The sequence below is a fragment of the Crinia signifera genome, chromosome 4 (genome assembly GCF_055691185.1).
Source record: "Crinia signifera chromosome 4, ASM5569118v1, whole genome shotgun sequence".
Taxonomy (NCBI): Eukaryota; Metazoa; Chordata; class Amphibia; order Anura; family Myobatrachidae; genus Crinia; species Crinia signifera.
In genome coordinates, this window is record NC_139220.1 from 167,925,082 (window position 1) to 167,952,083 (window position 27,002).

General features: G+C 46.1%; 1 protein-coding gene across 1 annotated transcript in view; it reads right to left on the reverse strand.

Moving 5' to 3' along the window:
- Positions 1-27,002, reverse strand: part of CPNE8 (copine 8) — a 315,213-nt gene that overhangs the window by 85,220 nt on the left and 202,991 nt on the right. Inside the window, exons 10-11 of the mRNA XM_083182933.1 lie at positions 21,759-21,800; positions 1,693-1,768 (exon numbers count right to left, since the gene is read on the reverse strand). Of these exons, the coding sequence (XP_083039059.1) occupies positions 1,693-1,768; positions 21,759-21,800 (118 nt within the window). The remainder of the gene's footprint in view (positions 1-1,692; positions 1,769-21,758; positions 21,801-27,002) is intronic.

Sequence of the window (27,002 nt, forward strand, 5' to 3'; positions counted from 1 at the left end):
ACGCGGCAGTTGCGCCCCCAGTTTTTCCCATGGTTAGGGCCACTGAGAGCTCGGATATGACCAGTACCCACTAGGGGGCTGAATATCGGTGTGTTTAGAGCAGAGGTTTGAAGCTGTAATGGGTCTGAGGCCTGTGTCACCGATCTTAAAGGCGCGCTATCCCACCAGTTCCCAGCAGATGTCAGCAGTGAGGGGTGGTAGGGTCCCAGCAGCAAATTCAGAGAGCACTCAAATCACAGGGGTAGAGGGTGACCCTTTTGGTGTGGGTACAAGCAGGTGAGGGCGGCACTTATGCAATATCAGAGAGCAGAGAGTCACTAAGTAGGAGGCAGGTCTCCCAGCGCAGGCCGGAGTGAATGATGCAATATCAGAGAGCAGAGAGTCACTGAGTAGGAGGCAGATCTCCCAGTGCAGGCCGGAGTGAATGGTGCAATATCAGAGAGCCAAAGTCACTTAGACAGAGGGCAGTCCCTCAGGGGGCATCTGCAGCAGGTGGCAGTTTCACAGTAGCAGAGAGTCACTTGATCAGAGTGCAACTTCTCGGGGGGTGCCCTCAGCAGGTTTTAGAGTACAGGGTCCCAGAGAGAGTGAGGGAATAATGTCACTGTGTGGGATGGCAGCTCCCACTCCAGGTCCAAAGGGCCCACTGTCCGCGCTCCCACCCACCAACAGGGCTAGGTGAAGGAGGGGTGGTGGAGGGGCAGGGGTGGTAGAAGGGCAGGCTGCGGCCCCAGTGCCCAGTGGATGTCTCCAGGGTAGACAGTGTGGGGAATGGTGGATGTGCAGGTTATGGCCTCAGAACCCAATTGAAGTGTCCAGGGCAGACAGTATATGGAGTGGTGGGACTGCAGGCCTGTGACCCAGCGCCCGTTTGTTAACTCCAGGTCGCGCAGTTTAGGTGGTGAGACTGCGGCCCCAGCAATCTGTTGGTGGCTCCTAGGTCAGACAGTGTGGGGGGGCCTAAGATGGCGCCGTTCTCCTCCCCCCAGCGCCCTCCTTCCTGCCGGACACACCGGCCTGACTCACCCGTTTTTTTGGCCTCCGGGGGGGACCGTCACCTCCCGATGGGTCTGGAGCTGGGAGGCGCCGGGTCCCCGCGTCCAGCCAGCCGCCTACTGGTGTCAAGTACCGGGCGGGGGGACGAGGCTGCGGGTGCGCGTCAGCGCCGGGCGCCGGAGCTGCTGTGTGACGAGATAGCTGGGCGGACGGTGGCGGGTGGATGCTGGCGCTCACTCGTGCGCCGGGGAGAGGGCACAGGAGGCAGTCGGGCGGTCGGCAGCAGGTGGGTGCAGCCGCGCACAGGGGAGAGGTCGCAGCTCAGCAGCTTCTCCGGCGTCTCCATCCCCAAGATGGCGGCGGGCGTAGTGTGCAGGGGGGCCGGACAGAGAACCGGGTCTCCCGCCGGCAGGCGCCCGCTCCCCAAGAAGGATTTCAAATCGTGGCAGCAATGTCCAGGGGGTATGTGGAGGGGATATGGGAGCGCTCAGGGCTGAATAAGGTCTCAGGAGTGATGATTGTGCAGGATTAATGGAGGAGCTCCGGGAGAACACTTCTGCTCACATGCTCGGCCAAGCCACGCCCCCCCATTTAGCAATAATATTAGTTGTGGAAACAGATAAACACATGAAATGAAAATCCTCACATTAGCAATTTATTAGATTTAATTCAATGTACAAATTGCTTATAACTCACCTCATAGACATTGAACTGCGACTGTCCTCTAGATAACTCTCTGTAACTTGTTGAGAATTCACCAATGTAATCATGGCTACAGCAGAGAAAGAAAATTCTATGTTAGTATAATAACTTAAAAGAAACAAGCAACCAAGTAACTAAAGGTATCGTTACAGAGAATATTTGTGCAAAAAACAACACCCTGTAAATGGCCGACATTCATTTGTCAGAATGGATCCACCTGGTTTCCAGCAGGTCAGAACATTCCAACCTGTTGGAAAAAAGCAGCTAGAATTGAACAGACAGCACTTCTGACTGGAATCTAATATACCAAATACTGTATACATTATGCATAAGCACATGCATTACTGTAGGCAGAACATTCTGCTGTTATTCAATATAGTTCATAATTAATCAATACAGTTATGTGTCAGGTGGACTACAAATCCCAGATATGCAGACTCTGATTTACTCTGATTTATTCTGATTTCAAAGCAGGATCTTATTGGCTATCCCAAATCACATGACAGTTGTTGACAGTTGATAGCCAATACGATCTTGCTTTGAAATCAGAGCCTGCACATCTCTAATTCCACTCTTGATGTTTCCAGGTCTCAACAGTGTCAATCCAAGTCAATATTGAGTAAAATTGAATGCAACTGCTTGATTTTAATTTATTCATTTGAATTTGATTTTGTTATGTAATTTATACATGATTAAATGGTATATTTAATGTATTGATACTAATTCCCACCAATTTTAATACATATGTAAAGTCAATCCAACGGTAATTGAGCTTATTTATGTTAAGCGCCCCCCCCCCCCCCCCCTTGCTATACATGTGTTTTTTTCAGGTTTGACTAAACCTAATATTTCTTTGCAGCTGCTGCTAAGTCAAACAGCTCTTGCCTACTGCTCCCCCACTGACGATTTTTCCATACTTCTCTGTAAGGAGGAAAAGATATCCACCCATAAAAGCAGTTGGTAGGATGCCCACAACCCAATCTGCCCCAGCTCTAAGGCCCCTAGAGTTGGGCGGCCCTTGGGCAGCTGCTCATTGAGCCCATAAGATGCCCATAAGATGGTCCAAGTATGAACTAGGTATATTGGCAAGCATATCGTAACAGTCAGAACTGAAAGACTGCATTGGGTGTTATAAGCTGGTTATTAAAATAAAAAAATATATAATGTGGTTTCTCAAATGCAAACTGTTGATGACCACAATGGAGGACATACTGAACAACTGATTAAAATTAATTTTATAGTCACATCACCACCTAGTCACAATATATATAATACGAGGTGATTCATCGCGCCCTACGGGCGCTCTTCACACCGTCGTAAGGGGCTGTGCCCCCTTAACCTGTGTACGCAGTTATTGTGAGGGTTGGGTGGTGTGGGTGGGGATACTGTGTGTGGTGGAGTTGCAGGGTTGGGCCGTGTCGTTTGGTTTGGTGCCGTGACGCTTGTGAGGGAAGTGGGGGTGCTGTAGTTGGGTTGGAGGTGCGGGGTGAGGGATGGGGTGTGAGTGTGTTGTGGATGGGGGCGGGTGTTGGTGTACTGCGTGTGCTGGAGGTGTGGTTGTGGTGTTTTGCAAGTGGATGCTGTTGTGCTGTGGGTGGGGTGGTGTCATGGGAGGTTGGGGTGCGAGGGAGGTTGTTTGGGTGTGCTGCAGGTGGGGTAGTCACAGGTGTGAGGATACTGCGGGTGTTGGAGTTCAACATGCGGGGTGTTTTTAGGATGGGCGGTGTGGGTTGGTGAGGTGCAGGGGTGGAATGGTTGAGAGACTGGCAGTTGCAGGGGTGGTGAGGGTGCTGGATAGATGGGTGCGTGGGTACCGCAGATGGTGGATTTGCCTGGTGCGCAGGTAGAGGGGGTCTGCGGTACCTGCTGCGGAACCCGGTGTAGAATGAGGAGGTGGGGATGGTTTGTGGGTAGGGGGTGCTGGGAAACCTGACAGGGTAAAGAGGAGGTATGGCGGTGAGAACGATGAAAGATGGGGGAGGGGGGTGTTGGCGGGGCTGGGGACCGGAGGAGGCAGGGGGTGGGGGGACATAGGTACCTTAACCTGGGTCGGGGCCTATGTACTATAGCTGGTGCAGAGGTCTCTGATGGGGATGGGGGGAGAGTGAGCGTTTGTGGCATTCAATAGAAGTAAATATTTGTGCGGGATGATATGGAATTTAGTATGTAGGGGGAAAAAAGTAAAGTCCAGAAGAGGGAATAAGCCACAAAAAACCTGATATGCCGATCCAAACATCATTAGTGGTAAGCAGAGAGCGGCGTCCCGCTAGCTGCTGCTTACCCTCCTTGCAGTATGTATTGCCGAGTGTGGTCCGTTCTGTACTGGCATCTGCTATTCGGCACCCCACCCCGGAGATCCGCTGCTTTGGGGGGGGGGGTGGTTAGTTACGCTCGCCGCCGCTGCTGGGTTGGGGGGGGGGGGTGGTCATCCCCCGGTAATCTGTTTACTGCAGGGAAGTGTGAAGCGGCGGTGACTTTGGGGGGGGGGGGGGAATGGTTGCGCTTGCCGCTGCTGCTCGGTAGCGCCGGGGGGGGGGGGGGGGCGGCTCATACCCCAGTGAGCTGTTTCCTTCAGGGGTGCTAGTGTGAAGCGGTGGGCGGCATTGACTTGGGGTGGAATAATTGTGCTCACCGCCTCTAAGTAGTGCCGGGGGTGCCTTATACCCCGATGAGCTGCTGCTTCAGTGTGATGCGGCGGCCGGCTAGTGATTTGGGAGGGGGGATTCAAGAACCCACTGTATGGCAGGAGGGAGGGATGTGGGCGGTTTAGAAGTGGAATGCTGGGAGGGGGGCGGATCTGTTGTGCTATTATTGCCGCCGTAGCCAGGGACCGCTGTCAGGTGTGAGGCAGAAGGGGGGTGGGCGAAATGTCCGGCGGGGCGGTGGGTAAGTAGTAGTTACGCCGCGTGGTGAGCGCGTATATGAGGGGGGGGGCTGGGCGCGCGGTGTGTAGATGCCCTATGGGCGGCCAGGGGATGAGTGTGTTGGGGGAGGGGTTGTGGGTGGTGAGCAGCCGTGGATGGAGTTAGTGGGCGAGGAGGGGTGTGTGCTTGTGGAGAACATGTAGAACGGAAGTGCCTTGCTTTTGCAGTGTGGCTGACGGTGGATGGGCCTGTCAATCACCCATGAAACCCCGCCCACCGTTTGCCACACTGCGTAGACTGACAGATCTGGCTAAATATATAAGAGATTTCCTTCTCACTAGATGGCTAGTGCACTCTCTATAATCAGATTGTCCAACTTTAGCAGTAGCACACTCCATAATAGATAATAATGCACATTTATTTTTGGAGTTTTCAGGAGCAAGAGTCAATGAAAGTGTGCTATTCTGTTATTTGGAATATAATCATACATGTAAATCATACTGTATATCAATATTTAAGTCCAAGCCTCTTATATTAAGAATGGAAATATAAACATTCACCATAGTGTATAAATAGTTTCAATACAATGGACCTTAGTGGATAAAGAATCTGTATCACCTTTACACAGCACCACACATCAAATTCATGATACAATATTCTCTTTATCACATCAATATAAATTCTGTTTCCTTGTTTGCTGTGTCATCTCCATAGCTCCTTGAATACACACACATAAGGGCAGTATTCAATGAGAAAAATTTGCCGTGTTTTATGGCAAGTTTGTGCTATTTTCGCGTTGGAAGGAGCATTTTGCTCTCCAAAAGTGAACCACCCTATTCAATGTGATATTTTTGCCGTCTTTTTTAAGTGATTTTCGCCGTGTCTCTCCGTGTAGCAATTCTCCATCTTTTCATGGAGAACTGGAATGTGAACTTTTAAACTAAAAGGTTTTTTTTTTAAATTTTGGTGTAAAAAAAAATCAGGATTTTTTTTCTGTGAAGGGGCATGTTATTTTTATTCATGTGCTTATAGCACATGAATATATATTTAATTTAAAAATATATATATTTTTAATTTTTTTTTATTTTTTTACACAGAGCAGCCAGCAGGGGGCCGGAGCTCTCGAGCCGCTCATTAGATATTCATATATTCACTGCACCCAATCATTACATATGCACGATCGGGTGCAGTGAATACTGGGTCCCCCGCTGGCTATAGGGGGGGGGGGGCAGCTTGTGCTGCCTGGGTCCCGGGGAACCCTCCTCCCCTCCACATATGTTCTGGGGCAGCCAGGGAGACTTTAATCTCCCTGGCTGCCACCATCCCCCGGCTCCCTGCCAGCTCCCTGCCGCGGACGCTCGTCCGCTGCAGGGGTTAAGACTCGCCGCAAGTGGCGGCGAGTCTCAACCACATTGAATAGTGGGAACAGGAGTGGCAGCGAGCCCTCCGGAACAGGGCGAGTGCATGGCGAGAGAAAAAATCTCTCGCCATGCACGGAGAATTTTTCTCATTGAATACTGCCCACAATAGTCTTCCACAGAGACTTTTTGAAAGCATATACTGTAATTGTTTCAATTGTGTTCCTCAATAAGTACTTCCATAGTTCCAATTAGGAATCTCCTTCATGCATTAATTAGCTGACTGCTGTGAGTGTTTATAGCAGTCAGGGATTTTATGTAAGTTTAACAGCATAATAAAACTTAACTTCATAAAAAAGATAATCTTTGTATTTATTTGAATTAACTAGTATTAATTTCTAGTATTTTCACTCAATATTTTATTATTTCTATCACTGGACACACATTTGTGATGTAAATAAACACTGTATTATACACTAAAATGCATCTCTTTTCCTTTTGAACTACATTTAATTATTAAACCTTTTTTTACAAATGAACGCAGAAATGTATATTTTAAGCAAGAAAATGGGGAATTATTAGGGTGATTTCCATTGCAAACTAAAAATTTTTAATGGTACTTATTTGTTAGTTGGGCGCCCACCAAGCTATTTGTTTAGTTTTTCTGTGTCCGCTCACCACGCTTCGGGCATGGTGGCTCGCTGCGCTCGCCACGCTATATAAAATCAACTCCATGCCGACATGGATAGTGGGGGTATGAGCGTAGTAACTAGTTTGTTTATAGCATGTGCCTAAATAACACTTATTTATTTTTATATATTAAAGCATACATCTGGTGTGCCTGTATCAGAAAATATCCTTGTTGGGAATTTGAACGCCAGGATTCCAACCGCCGGGATTTGGCATCAAACCCATAAATCTGCATGTATGTTCTGTATGTATGTATGTATGTATGTATGTATGTATGTATGTATGTATGTATGTATATATGGTTAATCCAAAAGTGCAGAATATGCACAATATAAAAACAATGGATATGAAATTGAACACCTTGTGAATTTCATGCTATGAGGCCTACTGAAGTGTGGTCATCAGAAATGGATCGGAACCAAGCAGACAGTGCATTGCCAGGCAGAATGAGGTCAGATATATGTCAAAGTCAAATCAGGAAGTCACTAGGTGCAGTACCAAGGGAGCAGGTGCAATGGAAGCTCTGGCAATACAGATTCTGGAGATCAAATAACGAGCCTAAATAGTGCCCAGAGACATCTTCATATAGGACCAGATGCACTAAGGGGGTTATTCTAATTTAATTGGTCTGCGCATATGTTTTGACGTGCATGTGCAGCCACTGTGTGCAAGTGCTCGCATACAGAAGTTCGGGCGGGAGGCACAGAGGGGCATGGGAGGTGGGCCTGGGAATTTGCCTATGTGAACGCCCACCGTTTCATGGGCGTTCCCATGGTAATTTTCCAATGCTGCGGGTGCGAGGGACTGACAGCTGCCTGCCCTGTCCTCGCAGAGGGCGCCTGCAGATGAGAGGCGTCTCAGATCTGCGAGTGCTGAAGAGTCGCTGGGATTCGTCAACCATCGAATGATTTCTCCCCTGCCCCCAAGGCAGCAAATGGATGATTATGCAAATCATCCATTTCCATGCCTGCTGGGATTGGGGGTGGCAGCCGTGTGGGTGGCATCTAGGGGACTTCGCAGCCTTGCGAGTCAACCAGAATAAGGACCTAGGCTTTAAAGTGTGATAACGTGGATAATGATAACCAACCAATCAGCTCCGTCATTTCTTTTTTTTCAAACCCAGCCTGGCAGGCTTTTTGAAGCTTAGTGCATCTGTCCCATAGGGAGGAATTCAAATGTAAAATCAACATGATGTCACTTCTTAAAGAGTGGCAAGCATGTCCCTACAGGAGGCACAGCTACTGGGGACAGCCATCTGCAGCAGCTGCTATGGAGGGGAGATGGATTCTCCTGTAGCAGCTTCCACAGCTACCAGATGAAAAGGCCATAAGACTGGCACTCACCTATGAAAAAACTACTGTTCCTCTCTGGGAGAAGCCCGGAGAGGAGATGCTGCTTGATCTCTACACAAAATCACATAATCACCATCCCCTCCATATGTCTCTGTGATTCCCCTGTTTTTCCCCCTACCCTGCCCGCTTCACTAGAGAGCGGGAAGGATGAAGGAGATCTGCCACTCTTCCGGGGGGCGAGTACTGCCTGAGAAATTGAGTGTCTTCCAGCACTTTCCGGAGAGTAGGCAAATGATGCCAACAATACTCACTTGATAGTGCGCACACTATATTATGGCTGCCCAACAATTCTAATTTGCTGAGTACCTCGGCGTGGCAAGTCAGAATTGGGGATGTTGGGGTTCTGATGTGTTGTTCCAGGATACACATCTGATAATTGAATCTCCCCATATAGATGTGTCTGTACTTTAGTTATATTTTGGGTTGTATTTTTTTTTTGGCATGTGATTTTCACTAGCATTTGTACTGTATGTTTTGAAGAATATTCACCAGGGGGTGAATATTTGTTTCTTGGATCATGAACACCTGAAATAAGAAGCGGGCCACAAACAATACTTATTGAACAATAGTAAATAACTGAGACTTATCGAGTACATAGTTCTTGACCACAGACCTTCCCAATGTAACCAATTTCTGAGTAAAAATAGTTTAAAGCCTCTAAGGTAGTAAAAAATATTGTACCACAAATTCTGTTTGTACACTGGAGGAATGTTTAACACATAGGGGTATATTCAATTAAAGTTGGTTCCATTTCGACATTCTCTCCTCTGAATGCATACGACATGCCCTATTCAATCAGCAGCCAAATCAGACTGTCAGATTTGGGTGCTGCTGCTGCTCACCTGGCCAGCGCCGGGTCCGGGTGAGTTACAGGAGGAGGATGAAGGAGGCCGGCAGATGGGAGGACAGCAGCAGGTAAGCAGCTGCTGCTCACCCTGTGCCATCCTCCCTGTCTGACTTTTTTAAAGTCGGATTGAGATTTTTGGAAATGGGTCCAAAAACTGTTCTCCCTGCTCTTTCCCCTGATCACAAAATTTAGAACTGAATTAAGTAAACTGCTTAGAAAATCAATAAAAATGTAGTCACTGGTTTGAAATACTAAAAAAACAACTTAAGACAAGTGCGATTAATCCATAAATATTTGCCCTTCCATATTGATGTTTAATTGGGCCATTGAAAAGAATGATAATGGTGGTAGTAATAACAAATATAAAAATAATAAGAGGGAGGGAAGAAGAAAGAAAGAGGCGGAGGGCGATGTGGATGACGAGGAGGAGGACCAAGATGAGGACAACACAAGTTTAAAGAAGTTGGGTAATATGCCCACATAAACCCCAGCCCAAAACAAGCCCCATTGTGACAAATGCCATGCTTTTTTTTGTACTAAACTGGGAGACCAGAAGCTTGAGGTACGTCCATGGGGGTTGGGCAAGTCTAACTGGTCTCGGTGGGCTGTAATTAAAAGGTGCATAAATATTACATTACTGAAATGTACTGGATCAGCAGGAAAGTTCCTGTATGTTTGGGTTACATTTTATTATAAAATAAAGGTTTAAAAATCCATATCAATGCCATGTCTCATTAACCAAATACAGAATTAAATTATTTATTTTTTAAAGAAGTGTACTAAATGAAAGACTGCCTTCAGTACTAAACTGCTGCAAAGGTTCCCAAAAATCACAACGTAACATGCTTCACCCCTATCAAAGATACAAGATGGCATTATTAATCAGGTAAAATCAGGGCTGATCCGACCACTACAACGGTTGTACATGTACAGCATGTTGTTGCGTGCCAATGATTTTTTCATTTGCCGAGGAGTGCGCTCCTTCACAGTGCAGGACCGGGGATGCAATAATACCCTGCAATTGCTGTGCCAGATCCAGGGAGTGAATTCAGGCGTAAATGTATTAAATTAAGCTTGGAGTATTGGTAACTATACCTATAAAGAACATTTGTGCAAGGGGATAATGCTTATCTGTAACATTCTTTATGTGGATAGATACCACTTCAAGCTTCATACATTTACCTCTTAGTGAGCTACCGCCACATGCTGTACATTGGGAACATGAGCTGGCCTCCGGTGACACCCCCATCATAGTTCCTCAATGTCTTGGCTCCTTCTATTCTAACAGCATGACTCAGTCTGCATGCATGCTGTGCGGCGTCAGACTGTCTCAGTACTGAGTGGAGACTAGAAAAAGGTGACTCAGTCAAAACTCCTGCTCCCTATGTTGGTACATTTAGGATCTCCCCCTACCACCTCTCCTTCATCATGTATTGTTCTGCTGAAGTGCAGAAAAATAACAGGGGCACCACTGTCTATATCGGCACTATGTAAAAGATAGCACAAACATTGGTTGACCTATTAACTGTCGACCTAGACATTGTTCACCAATAAACCCAAAGCAGTGATGGGTGTGGATTATTAGGTCACCAGTGTCTAGGTCGACAGTCAATAGGTCAACCACTATTAGGCGACAGGCAATAGGTTGGCACATGAAAAAGGTCAACATGATCTACAGTAGGTCAACATTGACAAAAGGTTGACACAAGGGAAACCTCAACATGGAAAAAGGTCGACAATATTTTGTGCATTTTTGTTGTCTATGTCGACATCGGCAATAGATGCAGAGAAAGCCTTTGAATTGGTACTCTGGCCAACCTTTTAAATACTGTGGCCTTTATTCAGATCTGATCGCAGTACAAATTTGTTTTGAAAATGGGCAAAACCATGTGCACTGCAGGTGGGGTAGATGTAACATGTGCAGAGAGAGTTAGATTTGTGTGAGTTATTTTGTTTCTGTGATTTCAGTTTCAACACATCCCACCCAAATGTAACTGTCCCTGCAAATGTTACATCTGCCCCACCTGCAGTGCACATGGTTTTGCCCATTTTTCAAACAAATTTGTACTGCAATCAGATCTGAATAAGAGCCTATGCCTCAATTTGGTATACCCCAACAGTTTATATCATTTAATCAACTCATATTAAATATTTAGGAATCTCCATAACTAGAGACCCACACAAAATATATAAAGCAAAATGTACGCCCTTAATAAACAATAAACAAAATGTAATTGCAGCTTGTTAGCTGGACTTAACTCACAATCTCTCTTCTAGGTAGAGCCTCCGTTCTGAAAAGTATAATCTTTCCAAAAATGTTCTATTGCCTACAAATGCTGCACTGCATCCTCCTTATCACCGATATCCAATACAGTACCTGAATAGACTTCTGTCCAAATTTCTGTCGTGTGGCAAAAGCCAAGAATGTCACTCTCAAAACTGATGCGACCTAAAATACAAGGTGGTCTGAAAGGTAACCAATGGAGGGACTGGCAGAGTGGATCGGCAGACGATGAGCATCTTTTTAGGAAGATCAGCCTAGCAGCAGCATTTAAATTGGATTGCAGTGGCGAGAGTCTGTTCTTGGGAAGACCAGTTAGGAGACTTTTGCAATAATCAATGCGGGATATAATAAGTGCAGATATTTAGAAGTGTCTTTTGTGAGATAGGGTCATATTTTGGATATGGTTTTTAGATGCATGTAACTTGATTTGGAGACAGATTGAAAGGACAAACAAAGGACAGTTCAGAAACTATTCCCCATAGCTTCATATTGGGATCCACTCAATGACGTAGTGCAGGGGTCCTCAAACTATTTTGCTCTGGGTCCCCATCAGACAATAAAAATAATTACGGGACCCCAGCAAGTGACTGCAGAAGGTCATCACATCATATGTGTAGTCAGCAGACAGCACATACATGGCAGCAATGGGGAGGCACAAACTGATGGGAGGAGTCTAAACTAACAGACAATGCAACAGATCTATCAGACTCCTTGTATCATTGATTTAGATTAGAAAAGTCATCAGCTTGATGGTGAGCAACATGGAGTCGCGACCCCATGCTGAGAAGGCCAGGACCCACTTTGGGGTCAGGACCCACAGTTTGAGAACCGCTGTCGTAGTGTATTAAACTACTGTATAGAATGTCAATATGTGATGTATTACATGTGCTCTCAATGCCCCTCATATGTCTACCCCACCCTTCTCCCTCCCCTCTGTCTTTCGTCACCCAAAGTCTGTATGTTCAATATGCCTCACGTCTATTAGGCATTTAATACTATATAGTATGTCTGTTAAGTTGTCTAAAACATCTCCTTACGTTACACATTATAATGTAAAAAAATAAATATTCTTGTATACTCCATTACATGCAGATTACAGATGGAGCGCCTTTCTTCTTTGGCTGGGGATCGCCAGAATGTCCTCGCTGGCGATCGTCGGCGCAGAGGCGCTCCATCTGACTGGGACACGCGTGCGTCTCACATGCAAGCGCGTCCGAGTTTCAGGAAGGCGTCGCTGCGGGTCCCTGCCCGTCTCCACTTCAGGGAGATGGGCAGGGATAGGGGGGCGAGGGGCACCGAGGGAGGCGGCGGGGATCCGTAGCCAGCTCCATAGCCACGGGGTGCGTGCCCTGCAAAAATGAGGCCGGCTCCATCTGTATATAGCAAGATCTTGAGGAAGATCTGAATATCTCTGCATACATAATACATGTAACTGTGTGAATGTGAACTAAGCTGAATAACTGGAGCATACATTATAGCATGGAACTTTGAGCTGTTTCATCCAATCAGAACATGTAATGCAGATGTTTAAAGTTAACAGGTTTGGATACTTGAAACATGCAGTTGTTGTACAAAAAGTGCCAGTAGCAATCTTTTTCTACACAACTTGACTTGTGATCAGCAATTTAACTAAAAGATGCCAGCTCTGCAGAGGTAACATCTGTTCATCTATCTTTTACACAGTTATTTAGATTGCTGTATTAGATGGATAGGCTTCACCAAGATAAATCTGCAGTTTTTACTAAAAATGCTGACTCAAACCAGCAGACAACTATAATGGTGTTTTAAACGGTCATTTTTCATGTCTGCTGATAAATGTATATATATTTTTTTAGTATAGAAAACCAAACATTAACATTATGTATTCTGTATAGCATTTGTATCTTGAAGTAGATGGCTAAAAGCTAAAAAGTTCAGGGATAATCGCTCATATTGTAAGTGATTTGTATTCTTCTCCACATGGAGTTCAGTACTGTGTGCCTGATTTACAATGTTCCATTTCTGTATTTTCAACTACACACATACAAATACAAGTGTGCAACCTTTAATAACGTGTATGGATTCATCAGAATCAAAGACGCAATCAATTAGCAATTCCCAAAGTAGATCCATTTTATCTGGGTGCAAAATGTATGTACTTCAAGTTTTTTTCGTAACTCATTATTAGATGCAGGGGTTAAAGTGGACAAGAACAGGGCAGACTTCGGTCCATCAGTTATTGGGGCCCATTTATTAAGGATTGCATATACAATGCATTCTGGACGGAATATTACTGCCCAGGGTCGCATTGTAAGGAGTCTGTCCCTCTGATGCACTAAGCCGGGTGCCAGGTCAGCGCTGACCCCCCCCAGCCGACCCTGCTAACCGCATTGCCCCGGTGGCAGTGGGGTGTGTAGTCAATAGGCTATCGCCATATCAGAATGGCAGTAGCCCAGCGGCCCAAAGCGATGCTGCCCGATGTTGATACATCGGGCAGCTTCGCATCCTCCATAGTAACCTATGGGGGATGCGGCCAGCGGAGCAGCCCCATAGGTTACCACCTGAATGCATAAGTTATCATCTGAATGCAGGAGGTATAGCATTCAGGTGATACTTAACATTTGCGGCGTAAACTGGTGTTTTGGTGATTTAGCCACAAATATTAAATGATAAATTGGCCCCATAATTGGAGAGAGAACACGTTCCGCCTCCGCCCGACCCATGTGGCCACAACGAAGTACACATAGCTGCTGCTGTCTGATTATGAAGGGTACAACTGAAGGGCACAGTGTTCAAGGACAATTCTTGGGACCACCTATGCTATTATCAAATCTCAGAGCCCCCTTACAAATTATGTCCTAAAAAATTTTTGGTACTTATGAGTTATCTGGGCGCCCGATTTTTTGATTGAATGCCTTAAGTTAAGGCATACAATCAGATGCGATGCGATGCGATATCGCATCGCATCGCATGCGACCATCGGATGCGATGACCCGATTTTTCCATAGGAATCAATGTTAAAATGGACTGAGTCCATTTTAACATGGAATTCAATGGGAAAAAGGGGTCCTTTTCATACCCCTACTATCCAAGTGGGCATGGAGTTGGATATAAACCTGTGGCGAGCGTAGCGAGCCACCGAGCCCGAAGCGTGGCGAGCGAAGCGAGCCCCGCGAGGGGACGGTATTCTGTGTCCCCTCGCGGGGCTCGCTACGCTTCGGGCTCGGTGGCTCGCTACGCTCGCCACAGGTTTATATCCAACTCCATGCCCACTTGGATAGTAGGGGTATGAAAAGTACCCCTTTTCCCATTGAATTCTATGTTAAAATGGACTCAGTCCATTTTAACATTGATTCCTATGGAAAAATCGGGTCATCGCATCGCATCGCATCCGATGGTCGCATGCGATGCGATGTGCCCGATCCGACCCGATTTAGAAATCGGGCGCCCAGATAACTCACAAGTACCAAATTTTTTTTATACCAACCAACAATCTACGATCTGGAAACTATAAATGGAATGTGATGTCTATGGTTTATGTACTTTTAGTTGTTATTGGGTACATTAATACAGTGTTATCTCAATAGAGCATTTAATGTACAGTTTTTGTTACTTTGAGTTGGTCCATTTTTTCTAGCTAATTCTGCTGATTCTAACTTTGCCCCCTAAAAGGCGTGAGGTTCTAAGGCTGAAGCATGCTCTGCCTATTTTGTAATATACTACTGGTTTTGTGATCTCCCAGAAATACCTGTAGTAATGAAATCCATGTTTCTTCATGATCCAAAGAAGCTCTGCTTATTTTTTCTAAGGCCTATTGCAGTTTCCTATTCCTTAAAATTGATAGTATGTAATCCTCTACTGAAAGACAGTAGACTTCACTTACAATATACTCAAGTAATTTCAGATACAATCTAATAATATAGTAAAGGAAATACATTCTTAAATGAAAAAATAATCAAATAAAAATAAGTTACATATTTATGCACCCAAACAAAGCACCCATACTGACCAGTATACTAATCTTTATTATTCTAACACAAGGTTGCATAAGCACATATAAATATTATGCCCCTTTCCCACTGCAGCCTTAAAACGGTATTTTGCCGATTTTTGAGGGCAAAATACCGTTTAAGGCTGCAGTGGGAAAGCGCCAGAGTTGAAATACCGTTTAAAGTTAAACGGTATTTCAACCCGTTTTCAGAGCAGGGTTTTGCACGGTAATCTACCGTTTAAGATGCAATGGGAATGCATCTTTAAACGGTAGAGATGATTTTTTCAGCAATCATCTCCGTGTGTGTACGCTGCCGGGCTGAAAGATTAACCACTTTCAGCCCGGCGGTACGCCCCGCTGCCCCCCGCCCCCCCCTCCCCCTCGCCCCCGTCCTGTTATACCCCTTTTACACGGGTCCCGTGTAAATGGCGGTGTACATGGTCCCGCTGCGGGTGCAGGCACCCGCAGCGGGTCCACAGCGTGCAGCGCTGGGCAAGATGTGCCCAGGTGCTGCGGGAGGAGGGGGGTCCCTGCTGCTGCTGAGGGGAGAGGGGGTACCTGTCAGCCTGACACGGCGCTGCCGCTGCTGTATCTCCCCCCCGGCGGCCGCTGCCGCTGCTGTATCTCCCCCCCCGGCGGCCGCTGCCGCTGCTGTATCTCCCCCCCCGGCGGCCGCTGCCGCTGCTGTATCTCCCCCCCGGCGGCCGGTCCTTGCGGCGGATGTACAGTCAGTGTCGGCGGTCCCTCTGGCGCAGGGGAAATAGTACTTATTTCCCCTGCGCCAGAGGGACCGCCGACACTGACTGTACATACGCCGCAAGGACCGGCCGCCGGGGGGGAGATACAGCAGCGGCAGCGCCGTGTCAGGCTGACAGGTACCCCCTCTCCCCTCAGCAGCAGCAGGGACCCCCCTCCTCCCGCAGCACATGGGGACAGCTTCCCCCCTCTACCCCCACAGCACCCGGGGACAGCTTCCCCCCACTACCCCCTCCAAGCTGCCTGTCTATCCTTGTTGATAGATATATATCTATCTATATATATATAGATCTATATATATATATATATATATATATATATATATATATAGATCTATATATATATATATATAGAGACATAGATCTATAGATCTATATATATATATATATATATATATATATAGATCTATATATATATATATATATATCAACAAGGAAAGACAGGCCTGACCCATTGTCACAGGCACTAAACGTTTTGAAGAGCTAAAACGTTTTACCTGCAATGGAATGGTACTTAAATGGCATTTGAAACTGTAATCTGCTGCAGTGGGAATGCTAAATACCATTTAAGATTACCTGTAAACTAAAACGGGTCTGCAGTGGGAAAGCAGCATTAGTTAGTTATTTACAATACTTAACCTGTTGGATACAAAATCTCACAGACATTGCTACAGTGAAGTGAGTGGTATATGGTAATGATGACATATATACATTGCTGTGAACTGCATCATCATTGCCCCGCCTCCTCCTGCTACATAATCATGCACAACACACCCTGCAGTTGCTTATGGGCACTCCCCCTCTATGACCTCCTGGATAGCAATGTCACAATGTTACAACTATACATTACATCTTAACAAACAATGGGGCAGATGTATTAAGCCTGGTGGAGAGATAAAGTGGAGATAAAGTGGAAGGTGATAACGCACCATCCAATCAACTATGTTTGAAAATGGACAATTAGAGGCTGACTGGCTGGTGTGTTATCGCCTTCCACTTTATCTCTTTATCAGGAGAAAATACATCTGCCCCAATAGTACTTACTGCACCAGTGGGTCTGAGTTCCACCCAATCTGAAGTTCTCCTTGCTCCTGCGTATATGGCTTTCCCTCAAACAACAAGTGTATTGCCACTGCCCCTGCTCCATGAACTCACAATTAATTTAAACAAGAAGTACCAGAAGGAGGGGGTTATGTACAAAATCATTTTCTGAAACCAAAAAGAGGCAACAAAAGCAAGAAGAGCAGATCTGCTACTACCAGTTTCATATTAGTGCCTTGCTGAGAAAAGTTCAGCAGCATATTTGTGCTAGTAATCATTAGGCCTACAATACTAAGGAAATAAGACTGAGCAGAAGATAGAATGTTGAGACTAAGGGAGTATTCAATCTGATGTCAGGCCTGTCGAGCCTGCTCGACAGCTGTGACCCTGTCCCGTTCTCAGTCAGCTGAACCAGTGGGGTGGGAAGGGGGCATGGTCATGAGCTGCGGCCTGGAAGAGGCGAGCTGCAGCTGAAAGCTCGTCACTTCATGGCCGTTCTCGGCAGAACAAGCCCAACATCTTGTGAAGTTGGGCCCCTTCTGCCGAGCTCCCCTGTTCAATGCTGTTGAGGAAGACAGCATTGAATAGGGCCCGTTGGCCATTTCCCCCGTCAGGAGATGGTCGCGGGTGATTGAATACCCCCCTAATACTTAGCCTACTGGGTGTTAGGCCATGGGCACCAAGACCAGAACATGACATATACAGTGCTAACCTATTTTCCCACCAAAATGGGTTGTTACAATTTAGTACCGAAGCAAGCATATGGTAGCTGTTGTGTTTATAGCACTATAATATTTTGACTGTCTGAAGTTGGTACAGGTTGAGTATCCCTTATCCAAAATGCTTGGGACCAGGAAAATTTTGGATAATGGATTATTCCGTATTTCAGAATATTTTAATATTTCAATTATGTATTTTGAAGTATCTTGCATTTATACACACAAATTTATTTTATTTGTTCAAAAAACAAGGTTTCAAAACATGAAACAAAATGTGTGTCCTATCTCAGGCACTGAATTTGAATACTAAGCAATAATTTTCTTGGTACTCTTTACCTAGAACGGCGCCCATCGCGACCATCGTATGCACTAAAAAACGGGTACGATGCGATGCCTGCGATTTCCCATAGGGATCAATGTTAAAAGTCAGATTGGACGCGATTTTAGTGTTAAATGCCTCAATGCCCGCGATTTATACATAGGAAACAATGTTAAATGGGCCACAGAGCCCTAATAGTCCCCCTGAAGTCTGAAATGGCCCCCACAATTTTTAACGCCACCCCACGATCAACGTGAACCCGAAGCGTGGCGAGCGCAGCGAGCCCGCGAGGGGCGGCAGTACGCGTTCTCCGACCTTTTCATACCCCCACTATCCACGTCGGCGTGGAGTTGAGAATAGAATAGTGTGGCGAGCGCAGCGAGCCACCGAGCCCGAAGCGTGGCGAGCCCCGCGAGGGGACGCGGATACCTTCACAGGTAAACGCGTCCCTTCGCGGGCTTCACAGGTATCCGCGTGCGCTCGCCACACTTCGGGCTCGGTGGCTCGCTGCGCTCGCCACACTATTCTATTCTCAACTCCACGCCGACGTGGATAGTGGGGGTATGAAAAGGTCGGAGGACGCGTACCGCCGCCCCTCGCGGGCTCGCTGCGCTCGCCACGCTTCGGGTTCACGTTGATCGTGGGGTGGCGATAAAAATTGTGGGGGCCATTTAAGACTTCAGGGGGACTATTAGGGCTCTGTGGCCCATTTAACATTGTTTCCTATGTATAAATCGCGGCATTGAGGCATTTAACACTAAAATCGCGTCCAATCTGACTTTTAACATTGATCCCTATGGGAAAATTGCGGGCATCGCGTCGCACCCGTTTTTTATGTGCATGCGATGGCCGCGAAGCCCGCGATTTTTTACCCCCGACGCCCGCGATGCCAATTGCGGGCGCCGTTCTAGGTAAAGAGTACCATTTTCTTGCACATATATAGTGCCAGTTACATATCATTTCCTCAGTAGTGCCAGTTACAGATGTCGCCAGTAGTGCCAGTTACATATTATTTCCTCAGTAGTGCTGTTACATATCATTTCCTCAGTAGTGCTGTTACATACTATGTCCTCAGTAATGCGGTTACAAATGTGCCCAGTAAGTTTTTAGCAAAAAAAAAAAATGTTTTCACTTTCTGGAATGTATGGTTTCAGATAACGGATATTTGGAAATGGGATACTCAACCTGTATATGCCACAAACATCTTACTTTCCACTGTTACTTCCTGGTCAGTGCTATGTATGTGGACGAATTTTAAAGTTACACAGTTTTTATATACTGTTCTCCAATAAAGAAGCACAGTCTTGCCTGCAATTTCTGAAGTGAATTTGTTAAAATGAAGACGCAGCAATTATATATACCGCATAGAAAGAGTGCAATTATCCTGTCAGGCCAATAAGATACAATAGAAAGTGACAATTTTTCTAAACGTCATGAGCACCAAAATTATACTATAATGTGCAATCTATTCTTTCCATTGAAACATGCTGAGAAGTCCTTTTAAAATACTGTGACCATTTAATAATTACAGAAATATTTTTGTAGTTGTTGTCAGCGCCAGAGCAAATCTATGTGACTTGACTAAGGAAATGATTAGAGCACTGTCAGTTTGAAGTGGGACTAGTACTTCATACCTCCCAACAGTTTCATTATGAATATTGGGCTACGTGCACCCAAAAAAGGGGATATGGCCTATGTCAAAGGGGGTGTGGCTGGGATGAAGCAGCTGCAAGCCACGCCCCCACTTTCCATCATGGGGGCCTGGCCATAACTGTGTAAGCTGTTACCCATGCTCCCAGCACCTATTCTACACATAATAGATGCTATGCACCCACAGTGTCTATTCTCTGCTGCTGTGCTGTGCAGATCAGGGGCAGGAAGGGGGAAATCCCAACTGCCCCCTTCCCCCCCCTATGGGCAATGAGTCATATGAATCAAAACTGCATCTCTACTTGTAGCTGTGTGAGGGTAACTGGGAAGCATTTGTATAAGTGTTTTTGAACTGCTGGATTTTCAGAGCTGAGCCTATGCAGAGAGGTCAGATCTATCTATCTATCTTTTTTCAAAAATGTATGATCACTTTTTAAATAATATTGCGATGATATTATTTAAAAAGTGATCATACATTTAAAAAGTAATCATACAGATCCTTATTACAGGATTTAAATAAAGTTGATTTACCAAAAAAGCATATATTTAGCTTTTAAAAAAGAAGATTCTCTCTATTTTCAAAGCGATGCCATGTCGTCCGGGGTTTTAACATTATAGGTGGTGGGCTGGAATATATACTCTCACACCCGTCTTTTGAAAGTGTAGCACTATTTTATAACTAAAAGTATAGCGCTTCATAGCTAGTCAAATATTCTATATATTCTATACTCAGAGAGTTCTTTCATTACAAATATTATAATATTATAATTCATACCAGTATTAACACATGCCAGTATTACCAAGAAAAATATTCGAAGAATAAATCATAAAATAAATAAAAATTAAAACTAATAATAGTGAGACCAGGAAAACCGCAAATCAGAAATAAAAATAAAGAATATAATAAAAATATAGAAAAATATATGTAGCTGTTAAGATAACTATAAATAACTATACATAAAATCCATACTCTTATGAATCTTTAATAAAGGGGTTGATTTAATCATTTTCATTTAGGCCATGTGGCACTAGTGTGTTTAACACTAAAATCCAGTGTGTTCCTATTACGGGTAAAACGGCTGCTGCTTTTAAAAAAAAAGCTTTTTTAAAAGCTAAATATATGCTTTTTTTAGCAAATCAACTTTATTTGCGTGGCTGTGCGACGCTATCCCTGTCCCACTGGTGTCTGGCTTACCCAGGTCCACGGTGAAGAAGGTTCCCAGCGCGCGGCGTGGTTATCCGGTATCCCGCTGGAGAGAGGTTCAAACTGCTGGTGCTGTGGAGTGGTAGATATAAAATCTTGTGGTATTCTAGCCCACACCGGAGGAATTATTTGGTACGAGTACCATCCTCTGGGCTTTTATGTGTGAAGATTGCTTTTTAATTAATAAAAAAACATATTACACTATGAGGCGGGGCGCCTCTGTCTCTGCAGAATTCTAATACCCGCTTAGTCTTTTTTTACATTGGGAAGCGATGGTCAACTACAGTGACCTTAGTGTGGGGAACCCTGCATGGTAGAAAAACTCCAAAGGACTTTTAAAGAGGACTTTTTTGCAGCAGCAGCTGTGGTCTATATATATATATATATATATATATATATATATAACCACACACACACATACAGTGGAACGGATTGGCACTCGCTGTGACGGAAAAAACAGTCCAGTCAAGTGTAACTTTAACAACGTTTCATTGTTATTTAAAGAATTTTGTCAGGATATACTAGGAATTTGGGAGCGCCGGACCAACTTGTGTGTGTGTGTATATATATATATATATATAAAAATATAAAATACTTTATCTATACAAGTATTATTTATATAAAGGAAGAAAAGCTCCAACAGTTTCAAAACTATGCTCTGTAGAGTGGAATGAGTGATATGGAAGACTATTAACTCTGACTGCCCCTGGCCTGCCACCCTCTGTAAATGGTTTGACAGATTACAAAGCAATAATCTGTCAAAGCAATATATTTAACTAATTTATAGTGTGTACGCTCTACATCATTAACGATGCTTGCTCCACCCTTTATTAACAATCCCATCCTTCATCTGAAAAGTGATGCTCCTCTATTTCTGAATGATTTTCAATTCGCAATGCAAAAATGAAAAGACTCTGAGGCATCAAATAGAGAAATTCTACCCATCCATCTTTGGTTTCAAGGATGGCAAAACATGAAAGTTGAAAAAATAAACAATGTTACTATACCTTCCATCTCTATCCCAGTCATAGACTTCCACTTTAATTGTTCTGTTAATAGGAAACAAATGAAAAAGCATTAAATACAGTGCAAAACATTTAATGTACAATCAACATAGGTATTGAATTACATGACCTCTATGTGGTATTTAAGATGATAAAGTTTACTTTAAGTGCATAACACACACACACACACACACACATATATATATATTTATTAACAATACTGGAGAAATGTTACAGTCTGGGACAGGGATGGTACCGGGGGATGGAGGAGGTGGCGGGGACACTGGCTGGGGATCTTGAGGGGTGGGGTGTGGCTGGTGATGCTGCCGGGGAACTGAGGGCTGTGGACAGTGGCTGGAGATTGGTGGGAGGGGGTGCGGGTTGTGATGCTGTAGGGCAGGCACGTCCAAACTATGAACCTTCAGCTGTTGTGAAACTACACATCCCTGCATATCTTGGCATAGTTTTAGCATTGCCTAATATAAAAACTGTGGCAAGGCATGATGGGACTTGTAGTTTCACAACAGCTGGAGGGCTATAGTTTGGACATGCCTGCTATAGGGGGACTGAGGGCGGGCGGTGATGCTGTAGGGGACTGTCCGCAGATTGCTCAGGATGGAGGGAGAGTTTTTTTTGTGCTGCCGGTGGGGCAGTGAGGGCTGGGGACTGTGGTGGGGGATCTTGGCCTGGGGATTTGAGGGTGATGGGGGGGTGAGGGGGGGGGGGCGGCGGCTGGTGATGCTGCCAGGGTGTTGAGGGCTGGGGCCAGTGGCGGGAGATTGGTGGCAGGGGGTGCAGGTGGTGATGCTGTCGGGGGACTGAGGGCGGGAGGTTTACTGTAGGGGCGTGTGCAGAGATCGGCAGGGATGGGTGGTTTGGTCCAGCTGGTGATGCCGCTGGGGGACTGGGTGCTGGGGACAGCGGTGGGAGATGTGTGTGTGTGTGTGTGTGTGGGGGGGGGGGGGTGCGTGGTGCGGATGTTGATGGTGGTGGGTGATTGGTGAGGTGCTGGATAAACTTTTTGAAGCTGGGGGGGATGCACTAAGGCAAATATAATGGGGTAACAGGGCAGGGGAGACTCTTAGTGTTCCCGCTAGGCTTATTTCACAGGGCGCTGCGCCCTGCCCATTTTAAAGCCGCCGATTTCCGCCCTGCCCTTTTTTGCCCGCCCTGCGCCCTGCACAAGTTAATAGTTGCTGCCGTGGCTGGCATCTCCCCCCCCCCCCCCCCCCAACCAGTGGCTCTGCCTGGACGTCCGCCCACCCGCCCGCCTGTAGGGTAGCTGACAGCCGGGCAGCCTGTATGTGCGCTGTACTGCTGTAGTATCCGGCAGTAGAATCTGTATTTTCACAGGTGTCCTGCTGGACCGCCGGCAGCCAATCAGGAGCGGCTATCAATGCCGCAGCTCCTGATTGGCTGCCCGGCGGTCCAGCGGGAGATATGAAAATACAGATTCTCTTGCCGGAGACTACAGCAGTACAGCGCACATACAGGCTGCCCGGCTGTCATCAATTACGTTATGCTAGGTACACGGCCGTGTAAGCATTTAACAGCGCTGCTGGTATATCACATGCGCGCGGCAGATGTAAGGTCTCGGTTGGACTGATAAGGAGTTCCGGCCGTCACAGATGGAGAGATGGCTGCGTGAGGGACACAGGGCAACAGGAACAATGCGGAGGCCAGCAATTATCGCTATAACTGCTGGCCTGTTCGTCATGGCTGCGTGAGGGACAATGACATCTGTCGGCAAAAGGTTATCTACGGCAACAGCCTCAGAGAGCATAGTTGCAGTACCTGTGTATACGACTGCTTGTTGGGGTCTTCCTGTGTCAGTGCTGACCAGTGTCCTCAACCTTATTGCTGCCCTATCCTAAGACAGCTGGGACTCCAAACTAGTGCGGCCGCAATTCCCTCTTCTGCCGGCGTCATCTTACACCATGGGGACTCCACAACAGCTGAGCTGTGGCTTTCTATCCTTCTTGCTGTGAGTAAATTTTAGCTATACATATTGTTGACAGCCGAGTTTGAGGCTTCAAAATTATATAGTCAGCTTGAGTGTACTGTACATTAAATAAACTTTTCTTCACTTTGGGAATGTACATTTAATGACTATTGGAACCTACATAAGAGAACTCCATCAATTTGTTTGTGCATTGGAGATGATCAATTACAAAATAAGCAAGTTGAATTATTTTTTTTAGTGCTTACTTGATATGTGATTACATTTTACTTATTTATATATATGATATATTTTTATATTAAATACATTTTTAAATTCATACATTTAAATATTATTGCTCTGATCAATTCATTTTCTCTACTATTTTAGCGCTCCCTTCTATTATCTTTTGTATGGCCTCTGCACTCTCTCTGTCCCTGTGTTGCCCCTGTCACACACCCTGCATCGCCATTGTTATTCTCCCTGTCACCGTGCCCCAGATGTCACTCTCTCTCTCTCTCTCTCTCTGTCCCTGCATCCCCACTGTCATTCTCCCTGTCTCCTTGTCCCTGCTGTCTCTTTTCCTGTCCCTGTGTCCCCGCCATCACTGTCCCTGAATTTTGGCTCATTCCATGTTGCAAAGTGTGAGTTTTGGCTCATTTTGTGTGGCATAACATGGATTTTGGCCCATTCATTGTGGCATATCGTGAGGGGGGTGGGTGGTGGTGGAGTAGCGGTGGGCCGCTTGTTTGTGCTGCCACCTGGGCTGAAAGTTGCCAGCCAGCCCCTGATGGTGACCATACTCAGAGGCTAAGCTGATGTAATGCTGGCCATACACGCTGCGATACGTGCGTGCGTTCCGTGCTTAACAAGCACGGATCACATTGCATTGCCTGTGCCTGGGTTGTGCATGCAATGCGATGCAATGTGATGAGAACTAAGTACAAAAAGTATGTGCAAGCATACTCAGGTGTCACAAGATGGTTATATAGCATAAATGTGCTGATTGTGTGACGCTCAGGTGTCACAGGATGGTTATATAGCATAAATGTGCTGATGGTGTGACGCTCAGGTGTCACAAGATGGTTATATAGCATAAATGTGCTGATTGTGTGACGCTCAGGTGTCACAGGATGGTTATATAGCATAAATGTGCTGATGGTGTGACGCTCAGGTGTCACAGGATGGTTATATAGCATAAATGTGGTGATGGTGTGACGCTCTCAGGTGTCACAATATGGTTATATAGCATAAATGTGCTGATGGTGTGACGCTCTCAGGTGTCACAAGATGGTTATATAGCATAAATGTGCTGATGGTGTGACGCTCTCAGGTGTCACAAGATGGTTATATAGCATAAATGTGCTGATGGTGTGACGCTCAGGTGTCACAGGATGGTTATATAGCATAAATGTGCTGATGGTGTGACGCTCAGGTGTCACAGGATGGTTATATAGCATAAATGTGCCGATGGTGTGACGCTCTCAGGTGTCACAGGATGGATTATATAGCATAAATGTGCTAATGGTGTGACGCTCAGGTGTCACAAGACGGTTATATAGCATAAATGTGCTAATGGTGTGACGCTCAGGTGTCACAAGACGGTTATATAGCATAAATGTGCTGATGGTGTGACGCTCAGGTGTCACAGGATGGTTATATAGCATAAATGTGCCGATGGTGTGACGCTCTCAGGTGTCACAGGATGGATTATATAGCATAAATGTGCTAATGGTGTGACGCTCAGGTGTCACAAGACGGTTATATAGCATAAATGTGCTGATTGTGTGACACTCAGGTGTCACAAGATGGTTATATAGCATAAATGTACTGATGGTGTGACGCTCAGGTGTCACAAGGTGGATTATATACTGTAGCATAAATGTGCTGATGGTGTGACGCTCAGGTGTCACCATTTTGACCTTTTAAATTAAAATGTGCCCTCGCGATTGAAAAATGTGCCCTCGCGATTGAAAAATGTGCCCTTCCCGTGGTCAGCACCCTGCCCTAAAAAATTTCTAGAGTGAACACTAGACTCTGGTGTGAGATTGCGGAGGTGGGGTGTGGCCGGTGAATATATAGAGGGAGTGATGGCCGGGGACACTGTCGATAGGGGGTGTGTGTTCCGGCTGGTGAAGGTGGCGGGGGGGGGGGGGGTTTGAGGACTGTGGACAGTGTCTGGAAATTGTGGGGGTGGGGCGGCTGGTCATCCTGCTGGGGGACTGAGGGACGGCAGCAGGGATGGAAGGGGGAGGGGGTGTTGAGTGGATGCGTCTGCCTGCCGAGAAGACCTGTATGTAGGCAAGGGTGAAACCAGGAGCCATGGCCCCAGTCAGAGGTGTAACAGCCCCAGGGAAGAAGGGACTGCTGGAGACGGGAGGTCAGCAGCTGGGGTGAATACAGGTGGCGGGTGCAGCCTGTGTGGAAGTTTGAATGTGTCTGGCAGTGAGAGCCGGGGAGCAGGCGATGTGTGCAGGGGGGGGGGGGGGGGGGGGCAGATGGCCGGGCAGGATGCGGGCTGAATGGAAAAAGTTGGGTGTTGTAGTCACCTTCACCTGCGGGGTGAAGGTGGCTGACGCGCCACAGCTGTCACTCACCCAGGTAGTACCAGCTGACGGCGTGGCGGGAGAGGGTGGGGAGGCTGGTGGTGTATGGTGATGTGGCGTCGCTCCGGTTACGGCGTGGACGGTCCTCCGGACACAGAGTCTCTATACATCGCCTCCCTCCCAACGCTTGCGCCTGCTGCCACAGTTAGAACGGCGCATAGGCAATAATAGCGCAGCAGTGTGACGGGGGCAAGGTGGGCGGCTCAGTGCGATGACGGTGACGGGCGGTTGGGGGCGTGGGCTGGACACGGGTATGTGTAGAACACGTTCTACACATACTCTTTTTCTTATATATTTAGCTACATGTGGATAACGCTGGGCGGGGTGTAACTCTGCCCAGCGTTATATACACACACAATGATTGACACATGTAGCTAAATATATAAGATATATATATATATATGAAAGGGGGGGGGGTTGTGACCCGATCCTGCGCTTGTGAGTGAGCAGCACTACTCTAAAGGCTCCGCCGCTATTGGGAGTCTGGTGTGTGGAATGGAAAAGAAAGGGTGTAGAGGTGCGCTCAAAGGGTGGTTTCACCAGTCCACAATTTGTAAAAATACAAAATATTTATTTTTTACAATAAAACAGTTTAAAAGAGTACAAGTTTTGAAATCGTTTTGCACTATTTTTCATGGTTCAGTACAGGACTTCAATCACAGGTGTAGCATGAGCATGCGAAAAAACCCTACGCGTTTCGTC